We start from the raw sequence: 12,505 nt of genomic DNA on the forward strand, positions 1-12,505 counted from the left end.
GGGAGCAGGTGTACATACATCAACATAACAACCACATTTTCTGAATACCTTGGATGCTGCTGAAGCTGTTTAACCACTTAAAAATTGCTTTTTCCTCAATGATTGTAAGGAAACAGTCCATTTAAAGCAGTTATTTCTATTTTTATTGATAAAGACTTGCATTTAATCTTAAAAAAGACAGGGAAAAAATCTAAAATGCAGCTATGTAAAGTCTTTTCAATTACTGATGAGCTTCGCATAGTTATAACACTTTTGCTTAATGCAAAAATACAGAGAGCTGTCTTGAGAAAATATGGCACTGGGGAGCTTGCAAAAAAGGAGTCCAGTGGCAGCTTTGCCTGGGCTTCCCAAAGACAGGTTGCTCTCTGACAGGTATTTATCCAGTGTCTTGGGAGTTAGTTAACAGAAGCCAACCCAGGAGTTGGAGGCTGTGTCCCCTGGCAAATATGCGTAGGTGCGATTTGCAGCGCATGAGTGCAGCTTGTCACATAAATGTATACGTGTAAAAGATGTCACGCAGGATAGGAGACCTGAGGATTGCATTTCTGCATTCACGCAGGTGACGCCTGCTGCGGTGTACTTGCCTTGTAGCTGGTGTAAGGCCTCGCGTGGAAAACGGAAATTAGGGGTCTCATTAGCGTGGTAGCGGTTACCCATGGCAAAGGCAGTATTTATGTAATTGCTCCCTACACATATGCTCCTGTGTATGTCGCAGTCTGATCTCCTGAAGGTAAAGGAGTGAAGGTATGTTCAGGGCCCTGAGGCCAGCCACCACACAGCGAGAAAGCTGATGGCAGCTCCTCTACAGCTGAATACGTTTAGCATCAACAGGTGCAATGGAAGGCGGTGGGGAGATAACCGCTACCAATAACTTGTCTCTCGGTGTTCACCTTTTTGCAGTTGCTGGTGAATTTGCTTCTCTCGTACTCCAGCATGGAGACCACGCTACCAGCTGCATGAGATGCAATGGCTAGTACAAGTCTCGGTTGGGCTAGGCTGTTAATAAGTTATTGCTTGAGACTTGCTCCACTGCCCTCTCATCCGTATGGTGCTGTAGCAGGGGCAGCTTCTGTCAAATAACTTACCCGTTTACGTTACAAAAGCTAGTCATTAAATAGTGAGAGGTACTCCAGTGCCTACCAGACAAGCTGCTCTGCGGGCTGCGTGGAGCAGGCGTTGGACTAGGCAGGGACTCTACGAAGCATCCTGGCCTCCAGCTCTTTCAAACACCCAGGTGCCTTCCGTGGTGACCCCTGTGAGGGTGACCACTGCACCACCCAGTCACATTCCTCTTCTGAGCATTTAAGGAAAACACGCAGTCCAGAACCACAGGTCAGACGGAGACTGCTCACGTACATGCTCAAGTGCAAAGTGACATGAGCCCCGTTAACTGCGTGACCGTCTGGCACAGCGTCATGCAGGACGTGGATGTCTGCAGCAGCGCCAAACACACAAGCTCCAGGAGAGGAGGGGGCTCAGAGACACAGAATTTTGCAGCAACAAGTTGACCTGGCTTATAGTTGCCTTGGCTTGCTGGGGCTTTGTGCCACCAGAGCCAGCCTCAGCCAGCTGCTGGAGTGACCCCTGAGACCCTGCCTGGCATCGCTAGCTCCAGCAGGGCAGCTGCCCCAATGCTGGTCCAAGACTCTTCCTTCAATTAGAGCGGAGGGCTGCCAGTGTGGGGGAAGCCATTAGCCTGGAGCACCTTATTGATTCTCCCTTCCCAGTAAGTGCTATTCTTTCGCTTCTAAGGATTACGCGGCTTTGTCCGCTTTCTACTGAGCTCACTGCAGACTGAGCTTCCTGGGGAAAAAAATACTGTCAAGTACGGTGTTTTCTTATTCTTATCTCATATTTCATAGAAAAAAATCATAGAATCATAGAGTTGGAAGGGTCCTCTGGAGATCATCTAGTCCAACCCCCCTGCCAGAGCAGGGTCACCTAGAGCAGGTTGCACAGGAACGCGTCCAGGCGGGTTTTGAATGTCTTCAGAGACGGAGACTTCCCCACCTCTCTGGGCAGCCTGTTCCAGTGCTCTGCCACCCTCAAAGTAAAGAAGTTCCTCCTCGTGTTTAGGTGGAACTTCCTATGCTCAAGTTTGTGCCCGTTACCTCTTGTCCTGTCCCCGGGCACCACTGAAAAGAGCCTGGCCCCATCCTCCTGACACCCACCCTTTAAGTATTTTTAAGTGTTGATAAGATCCCCCCTCAGTCGTCTTTTTTCCAGACTGAAGAGACCCAAATCCCGCAGCCTTCCTTCATAAGAGAGGTGTTCCAGTCCCCTAATCATCTTGGTAGCCCTTTGCTGCACCCTCTCCAGCAGTTCCCTGTCCTTCTTGAACCGGGGAGCCCAGAACTGGACACAGTGCTCCAGATGTGGCCTCACCAGGACAGAGTAGAGGGGGAGGATGACCTCCCGCGACCTGCTGGCCACACTCTTCTTGATGCACCCCAGGATGCCACTGGCCTTTTTGGCCACGAGGACACATTGCTGCCTCATGGTCATCCTGTTGTCCACCAGGACTCCTGGGTCTCTTTCCACTGAGCTGCTCTCCAGCAGGTCAGCCCCCAACCTGTACTGGTGCATGGGGTTATTCCTCCCCAGGTGCAGCACCCTACACTTGCCCGTATTGAATTTCATAAGGTTTCTCTCTGCCCAGCTCTCCAGCCTGTCCAGGTCTCTCTGGATGGCGGCACAGCCTTCTGGTGTGTCAGCCACCCCCCCAGCTTTGTGTCATCAGCAAACTTGCTGAGGGTGCGCTCTATCCCCTCATCCAGGTCATTGATGAATATATTTAGTTTTCTAATTGCAGCTTGGAAATAAAATATCCTTTCTGTTAATTTTATTCTTTTGTATTTGGGAAAGGCTGCCAAGTCTGACAACTTTTTCTTTCCAAGACGCGGTGTTAAGATGTTTTTTCCCCTGCTTCACAATGACAAAACTGTCAAGAAGCATTGGAGTCAGGAGAAACATGCATTTTGTGTGTGCCAGTGAAGCAGTGCTTATTATGTTTAGTTTAATTTAAATCTGCCTGCAACAGAGGGATGGATTTATTTACACATTTCCTAATAATGATTCAAATCTGAAAGTTATTTCTGTATTGGAGTGTAAGGTCTTGGAGTGGATTTTCCCAAAAGCAGCTAAAGAGATTAGGTATCAATGTTCAGTAGAAGCTGGGGGCTACAGCTTTTATACTCCGTATTGAAAACTTCAGCTTAGGGGACCTCCCATTTTCAAACCAGGCTACTTACTGGTTCTCCTTTAATACCTGACTGGAGTTTGTTGCTTGGAAAATGCCATCACCAATATGAAATGCATGGAGTTTTTGAAGAGGATGTGTTGCCATCAAGTCCAGGGGAGAAACATTGCCTTGCTGTGCTTTGGGGTTGTGTGGGGGCACTGCGAGGCTCTCATCAGTACCGTGAGACCCTTGGGCTGCTCTCAGAGTTCCCTTAGCTTACAGGCTCATGAATTAACTAGGAGAATAGGCTGAAAATTAATGTTTCTTTGTGTAAAAGTGCCCACTTTTCCATACGAATAAAGATATAAATCAAGACATGAAGCTCTTCAAGCTGCTGTAGTAATCAAGCCAGGAACAGCCTCCCCATGCCTCACAGAGCCCATTCCCCACTGTCCTTGTACCCTTCACCGTGGGACCACCTTGAGCTTTGCCTTGTCCCTGATCTGCAAGTTGCTTCTAGAAGAGGGTGGGGGGGGGAAGGGAGGGCAAGAAGCACTTTGCAAACTCCTCTTGGAGCGTCCAGAGTGGTCTCTGCTGTACTGTACTGCATTAGTGGCCAAGGTGCACTAAAATAATATCCCCTCTTTTGCGTGGCATGTAGTGACTGAGCTCTGGGGTGAGACTGACGTAAGACACGGGAATGGCTATTCGTAATATTAGAAACTTGCTACTAAACCACAGAGTCAGGAAAACAAATATAAGAAGTTGCTTTTAACACAAAGTAGAACAAGTAACTTTCTGGGATCATTATATTTACAATTGCGCTGCCTTGCTGACCTCTCGGAACTGGAGAAATCTTTTCCTTCTTTTTTCTTTCTTTCTGGTGTTATAAGACAGATGGTGTGTGCTGTTCAATAATGAAATAAGCCATGTTCCACACAAGAAAAGACACTTGAAAATGTTGCTATAAATGTGCAGAGGTTGTACATTTGACAGTTAAAATAGATTCTTTCAAATAATTCTTTCTCTACAACTTTTCCCCCTTAAAAAATGTGCAGCTAATCACAGAGTGAAATCTCTTTTCCCCTGTAGATTGTGTTCCGGAAAATCAGCGATGTCAAACGTGAAGAAGAGGAGAGAATGAAAAGGAAGAACGAAGCACCTCTGATCTTACCCCCGGACCACCCAGTCCGCCGGCTGTTCCAGAGGTTCAGGCAGCAGAAGGAAGCGCGGCTCGCAGCAGAGAGGGGCAGAGATCCGGATGACCTGGACGTGGAGAAGGGCAACGTTTTAGGGGAGCACTCCTCCGCCCGCTCGGTGGTGAAAGCCAGCGTTGTGACTGTACGGGAGAGTCCAGCGACCCCTGTGTCCTACCAGTCAGCTTCAACGTCTGGGGCCTCTGACCAGGCGAAGCTGCAGGCCCCGACATCAGACTACACGGGATGTAAAGTGTCGGGGGACTACCCCCGACGAAAAGGCTGGGCCAAATTCAAAGACGCCTGCGGGAAAGGTGAAGACTGGAACAAGGTCTCTAAAGCAGAGTCCATGGAGACTTTACCAGAGAGAACTAAAGCTTCGGGAGAAGCTACCCTGAAGAAGACGGACTCTTGTGACAGTGGCATTACAAAAAGTGACTTGCGCTTGGATAACGTTGGGGAGACAAGAAGCCCGCAGGACCGCAGCCCGGTCCTCACCGAGGTCAAGCATTCCTTTTATCCCATCCCAGAACAGACACTTCAGGCCACCATGCTAGAAGTGAAACACGAGTTGAAAGAGGACATCAAGGCTTTAAACACAAAAATGACCAATATAGAAAAACAGCTCGCGGAGATACTTAGGATATTAACCTCAAGAAGAAGCTCCCAGTCGCCACAGGAATTGTTTGAAATATCAAGGCCCCAGTCTCCAGAATCAGAAAAAGACATGTTTGGAGCTAGCTGAGGTGTTTCTTTTTAAAAACAAACAAACCAACCAACAAACAAACAGCCCCCCTAACATTTTAAATTTAATCTTTCCTGAAAACGAGTGAGGGACCAGTTCACTAAGCATGTTCCCTGTGTCTAAAAAGGTACGGTAACAGGAATTGCAACCGCATGTCAAGATGGCAGCTGACTCTGAAGCCTTTTTGACAGCAAGGGTACAGTTTCTAAAGTTTTTCTTTTCTCCATTGGTGCCCATTCCCCCTCGCTCCCCCTCTCTCCCTCGGGATGTTGGAATAAGAGTTCTGACAGCAGCAGCCACCCCCATGAGCCCCAGGTGACCTCTGAGGTTTTTGGAGCATGCCTTACGTCGTTAGCTCGGGTTTTGCCTACATGAATAAGCTCTTGCCAGGGTGCTTATGTTTTCAGCGTTTGGTGGGTTGTTTTGGGTTTTTTTTGCTGCTGCTGTCACTGTCTCAGTCACCTGTACAACATGTTAAACGTCACAGTATATTTTCATATATCTGTAATAATGCAAAGAGAAGTAGGAGACGTGGATTTCATTTTACTCAGTAGTGAAGTTATTTTTGGGTAGTTAAGGAACGGCTATAAAGATGAAAAAAATGGTACTTTTTAATTGCAAACTGACATATTGCTAAAGCAATTACATTTAACAACATCCTCACCAATAGCCACAGTATTTCAGGTCTGTTAACAAATGAGATCTTCCACATTCTCACTCACTGAGTCAAGGACACTGATTTTCAAAAACAATGTGTGTCTCAGATGTCTTTGAATGTTGTTACCTTCGCTTTTAACTCCAGCCACTGGAGGACAGAAGGTTGGGTGGGCAGTGTACTTGAGCACAGCTCACAGCACAACGTACTGTGAACATCACTAACCAGGCCCTGCAGATTTGCTTCCCCATGAAAATATACTGTGGCGTTTATGTCTTGGTTTTGCTATGAATCCGGTCTTTTAATTCTTGTTAAACTATTATTCAGAAGTTTCTGTTTTGATAATGTTAATCGTAGCCAAAGGCTTTCACGAAACTTCTAAAGATTTTAGATTGTGGCATTTTTCTCTACATCCAGATGTATCATTCCTGATCTAATCTAGCTACTAAGCAAATGGATAGTAGAGGTAGAAATACAGTGCTTACTGTATACAAGTGCTATTGTAGCAAGGAAACAAAAAGATCTGCTTCTTAAAGAAGGAGATGTTTCCAAAACTTATATTTTCATAACTTTTTTTGGAGGAAGATTGAAGCACTTTACCAAAACTACTGTTGATTATTCATTAGGTAGGGTAGCATAGCTGGTATCATGGCTTGGGTTATCACCTTGGGATATAGGTGTATATTCACAGTATATTCTCTCCACCAATCTGGTATGTTCACTATTTAACAGTAGGTTAGAGCTCAGAAGCATTGTGAAACACTTTTTTGGGTTTTCATTTTTAATAGCAATAGGCCTTAACACAGCGTGGAAGTAGTTAAGTCTCATTCTTTTTCCATGGTACTAAGTCATTTACAAAACCCCACAATTTTGGGGGGAAGATTTTTGTTCACGTTAAGTAAGGAAGAGGCACGCAAAATGACCCGTTTGAAAGGATTTCTGGTGGCCTGATGCTTGCACGGTGCATTGCAGAACTGTGTCAGACGTCCCTGGGGAAGTGTGAGGTCCACTGATGAACCGGCACAGTGGTGAGGCCGCGCTGCGCAAAGCTACTAGCTCAGGTCTTGAAGTCACTGTATTCATATCTGTTCCTGCAGTAACTGCCCTGCTCCCACAGATGCTGGTTATTCCAAGTGCAGCACCGCAGTTTCCAGGTCCAGAAGCAGCTGGTTTAGGATTGGCTTCCAAGGGTCTTACACTTTGGTTTGGTATGGAGGTGCCCACAGATTGTGAATCCTTACCCAAGGACTGAAATATCCCCGAGAAACAGCTATCGGGACCAAATCTGTAGGTTACCTTTTCCCTTCACCCAAGAAAAGGCAGTAGGGAGGTGACCTTGCCGAGGTGCCATTTTCTTAATTTATTTCTGGTTCCATGTTTAGGTTTTTCCAGTGGTAACTGGTGCCTTTTACAGTTATGTGCTGCAGACAGGCAGTACTGAGGAAGGCTCTCTTTGACCAAAGTCACCCTGTGTATTTGGTGCATTAATCACTGTAAGTGGCAACAGTTACCTGTAATAGCTACGGCATGATTGCCCTGCCCTAAGAAATCCATACATCAATGGTTTCAGCGAGAAACGATTAAATGATTTTTCTTTCTAGTCTCCTCAGTCAGTAAATTCACTGGATAGTGAAATTATGGCTAAGTAAATCACAGGTGTACAAGGATTTATAATTCATGCCCAAAAGTTGCAGCAAGGTTTTAGAGACTGGAGTCGGAGACAGTTTCCTAATCCAGGCAAATTGCTCATCAGCGTTGTGTTCTTTTTGAAAGGCGGAAGGTCTTGCTGAACTTAGCAAGCACTTTGCGAAAGTGTCACTCGTCATACCTGCAGGTGGAAATGTGGAAATTAGCTTATGCCAGGTGGGTGAGAGAGGAAATGTTTGTAACCTCCAAAGAATGTGCCTGATATCTCCAGCACTGCAGTGCAGAGGTAGAATTGAACGTGCAATTGCAGGTTACCTGGCTCTTTGTTGCTGATACTGAGTTGTTGTTGCTCAGTGGTATTTTTATGTGCCCTCAGGGATGTGTTAAAGGTTATTCTGATCTTGCTGATTGCCCGGGTCTGCAGTCGTGGCAGGGTCAGCCCTAGAAGCCCCATAATTAGCCACACCTGTGAATAAAGGAACCCAAGTGCCCATTTGCTGGGGGCACTTCTGGTGCTGCCTGAAGTCCAGTAGGATGCTGTCCTCCTCCACAGCCTGAGTGACAATGGTTGGGTGCAGCACGGGGGCCGTTTTTAAGGCTTTTATGAGGCTCTTATAAAGGGCTATAAAGCCATTTATAATCCATTTGTAAGGCCTTCAAAGACTGTAATATATTTTGCAATTACGCCTAAAATTTAATGTCTTTGAAGATTATGGCCAAATTTGATTTTGTTATGGTCATGAAACTCCAGAGAAACTCCGCTCCTTCTGACGACACCTTCAGGGTGTCTGCTCCAGGTCAGCACTGAGAGCGGTCAATGTCATTCAGATTTGCACAGCTGTAATTGAGATCAGACCCATTTTGTTATGATTTTATGAACTGGCAGGCACTGAAACTAGTTGTAGGAGACTGCATCATCCCTCAGTAACGCGTATATGTTGTAAAAGAATAATAATAAAAAAAAAAATATCTAGGATGAGCTTTGGTCTTTGGATTCCCTGGGCTTCCGAGTGGTTAAAACGAGCAAAACCTTGCTCGCTCTGGGACATCGCTCCTCTGAACCTCTGACTAATTTGGAGCTGTGCTGTAGTGCCTAGGTTCTGCAGATGCAGCCCGTCTCCTCTAGAGAGTGGTTGAAAGCACCTGTGTTACAAATCTGTCTTTCTCCGTCGAGCCTTACACTTAGATGCCTACGGCGGGAAGGGGGGCGTACCCACCGTAATTACTTGTTCTTTCATTTTATTTGTCAGCTTTTCCTTTTCCTTGTGTTTCTCTTTGCACGTTGGTTAAGCCATTTCACTTAAATTATTTTCCAGCTTAGAAATGAATGATCTCTGAACATGAGACTCTGCCCCTTAACAAGCAAATGCTTGTACATGCTATAAGAGAAAAGAAAAAACAAAAAGCCTCTGTTTTAACTGTGTTCTGGCATAGTGCTTCTGCCATTTAATAACCAGCTAAATAACCTGCATTCATCTACAAGAGATGGTGTGTTCCATTTTTACTCTATGATGGAATTAGATTTCAGTCAAAAGAAGGTAGTTGAGAGAAAGAGCCTGGGTTATGATTTGGTAAAATGGGACCATCTAAAAGCTCATGCTTAAACTGTTAGAAAGAATACCGATACGCAGCACAGGATTAAAAAAGCGAAACCCAAATTTCACCCCTGCCGCCTTCAGATACATTTACTTCTGTCTGGTATTACATGTATACTTTTAAAAACACCGTTCTTGCTTTAAATCTCTTTCACAGTGCTGCCCTGAATCCCAGCGAACACCCTGTTTAGCAGCTTCGAAGGTGATGTTCTGCTTCTACAGTACTTCACTTTATTGAACCGAACAAGATATTTACTGTGAATATCTGGTGATATATTTTCAATCACTTTTAACCAGTCTGTGAAAGAATTTAATACATGATTTGTCTTTACTATATAAACAACAATGTGTATTACACTTGTGCAGATGCGTGTACATACACACATATATATGATATCTATGTGTAGATAAGTCTATGGATTGCGTTTCTGTTCAGTAAAAGCACATCCCTCATTTAATGATTCCAGTTCAAGAAGGGAGCTTAAATCTTCCCAGCAGACATCCACCCAGTGTCCTACTGAGTATCCTGTTTGTTAACTGTTGAACTTTTAAGGCCATGACTTTTGGTTTCTCTGGTTGGCCTCTATTTTATACTGTTAAGTCTGGTGAATATCGTGACTGAGAGAAGATCTGGCAGGGAACAGAAATACACGTGAAATTGGAATCATGCTGTATCATAGTTGGTGGGAATAAGGCTTGTAAGCCACTATTTGTTGCACACAGTAACTCTGAAGCTAAGCTGCCCTGGTAGCGGTTTCTCCTGCAAGAGAGATGGGGGAATAAATTGATTTCTTTTTCCTGGCACCGGGGGCTGTCTCAAAGGTGCTGAGCCTATCCTTCTGCTCGTGGGCAGCGTAACACGGGGTTGCTGCACCTCTGCTTTCTTGTCCTGGTGTTAGGTGGTGAAAAGCATCTTCTACCGAATTCTTCATTTCCATGTCGTCTCCTGTGGGTGTATTGGCAATAACAAAGTCTGTGTTTCGGCTGCACTTCTGATTCATTAAGACAAACCTTTTAGAGCGAGTCCTGTGCAGGGGAAGCTCCAGAAATTTGAGGTGAGGCACAGTAGGTTACTGTATCCTCCAATCTGACATAGTTTTGACCACATTGTTGTGGCGAGCATTTGATTCAATTAAATAAAAATAAAGCTTTTTTGCAATAAGATACATCCAACATTTAGCCTTAAGACCCTTTCGTAAGTGATATAATTCAAACTGTGATTCCATTCTCCTTCCTTCTTAATGTTCTGTAGTATTTACAGTGTTGCCTAAAGATGAAGCACTTTTTGATTAGCTTTCTAAATCTAATGGAAATCACTTGCTGGTAATCACATCTCTTTCTCCACTTATTGCCTTCTTATTAGAATAATGAATTACTCCAATAGCCGTCTCCCCTCACAAAACAAAGAGACATAACTATTGTCTAAACACTTTTGTGTATCAGGGAGCCAACCCGTCATGTTGCAGAAGTGTTGGTTTCAAAGATTTTTTTTTACAGTTCAACAAAGCTAATGTGAATTTACCTGCGACTGTAATTTGTTTCAAGCTGATCGTTGAGTGTTGTGTAAACATATTTGATGTGTAATCCCGGAACATCTCCGTAACTGGATCTAAATGCCTAATGTTAACAAAACAGTTTGGGGTTTTCACTAACTGTTCGGAAAGGCTCATGGGTTTTTTTCTTCTTCCCACTGAATCTGTGACCACTAACATAGAAAAAGAATCATTTTAGCTGTAGATGAAAGAAGTTCAATAATCTTGTATCAGGATGAACTGCTCTATAAAGTTATACCAAGTTTTCTAATGAATGTGTTATATTATTGTACCTACACACAATCAATATTTGTACATCTGTTGGAGACCTGTCTGCGTTTCAATATTTAGCCACCACTGCATGGACATTTTATTGATATGCAGTTAATGCAGTTGCTTTGGCGCTTTTCAGTGTATTTCACTTGGTTTTATCCTTTCAGAAATCCACCAAATACTCTTGGTTCTTTTTCTTTGCATTTGTCACTTTGTTCAATGAAGCATGACCAGAAAAAGAGAACGAGCAGATACTATTTTTGTGGTCAGCAAAGCAGCTGCCAGTAGATAGACAGTGAGTGTATGTATGTACGTATGTATACGCACTGTCTGGGAATGTTTCAGTTACAAATGCAGGCACCTACATTAATGATATCCCTATTCAACATTTTTAAACAAGCACAAATAATATTTGTAAAAAAAAAAAGTTTAATTTTATTTATTATAGTAATAAACTATTTTATACATTATGGTTGCTTTGGTGTGCTTTTCCATGTGTTGAGTATGTGATTCTAAGAACAACAAGGGGGTTTTAAGTTACTCTGTAGAACTTCTGGCTAGCCATTTTGTTGCTGTTTGTATCTCAAGTGTTATCGGTAGAGAAGTTTGATATTACTGTCTTGGTCATAAACCATTCAGGTTGTTTCCTCAGATTTCCATATGCTGTGTATCAGTACAGTCAGGATTTACACTTCCAGCGTCACTGTAAACTGAACTCAGGTGTTCTGTAAAGTGAATATCCTGCACCCCAGGCAGCGTCCTGCACTGGGGACTCCAGTCTGGGCCAGGTGTGTGCTGAGCAGGAGTGGGGTCAGCAGAGGACCGGCTGTGACCTGTAGGAAATGATCATTTGATATCCTGAGGGTACACGTGTCTGTACTCGCTCTGTATTTTAGACTGTGTTCACTATTGCAATATCTGAGAACTATTACAAAACCTCCGGAAACCAGAGTACTATAGGTCAAACAGGCTTCTGCTGTCCTGTCGTCTGCCGCAGAAGAAGGTGACCTTACCACGGACTTACACGAAGACAAAAACAACAGGAATGACGCCCTGAGGAGCGTGTCACCTGCCAGTGGCACCACTGCAACAGGCAGCGATGAATATTATTTTGTTGGCTACCTCGGCAAAGAAATTGTTAACCAGAAGAGGAGATCCTTTCAGGTCATACGTGATGGGATCACGCGCAGCAGCCGTTCCTGTGGGCCAGCAGCCGTTCCTGTGGGCCAGCAGCCGTTCCTGCGGGCCAGCAGCCGCTCCCGACGTGTATACAAAGTTTTAGTCTTCAGGATGTCAGCCTCTAGACCCTGTGAGCTTCACACCCATTTTTGTGGTTCATTCTCCATCCTCTCGTTTGAGGGTCTGGTGAACGCGGCTGTCACCTGCATTAAGTCACTTCATGGGATTGTGAATCTCATCTTCAAAAGAACAGCAATAAAACGTAAGTTTTCAGACTGCAGAGCTGAGGCTCGACCGTGCTGAGAGCAGCCAAGGAGCACAATGAGGAGATATTTTTAACATCATTTCTGCATCCGCTGTAGTATGTGGTGTGACAGGATCTCCAGTCGCTAGTATTGTTTCACTGGCCAGTATGAAAATCCAGCTTTCTTTTGCCTCATGTTATATACAGTGTTCCTGGACTTATTAGAAAAGGGAAGATTACCATAGTTAAGGCATGTAC

General features: G+C 44.5%; 1 protein-coding gene across 2 annotated transcripts in view; it reads left to right on the forward strand.

Moving 5' to 3' along the window:
* Positions 1–11,294, forward strand: part of KCNH1 (potassium voltage-gated channel subfamily H member 1) — a 192,696-nt gene extending 181,402 nt beyond the window's left edge. Inside the window, exons 11-12 of one of the 2 annotated variants that reach the window (XR_012586085.1) lie at positions 4,274–5,318; positions 9,177–11,294. Coding sequence is in view for 1 of the 2 variants with exons in the window: in XM_074579511.1 (XP_074435612.1) it covers positions 4,274–5,122 (849 nt within the window). In the remaining variant the exon portion in view is untranslated. Of the gene's footprint in view, positions 1–4,273 lie in introns of both variants that reach the window. The other variant, XM_074579511.1, reaches the window with a different exon arrangement.
* The last annotated feature ends 1,211 nt before the right edge of the window (positions 11,295–12,505 follow it).

Source organism: Larus michahellis, chromosome 3 (genome assembly GCF_964199755.1).
Source record: "Larus michahellis chromosome 3, bLarMic1.1, whole genome shotgun sequence".
NCBI lineage: Eukaryota > Metazoa > Chordata > Aves > Charadriiformes > Laridae > Larus > Larus michahellis.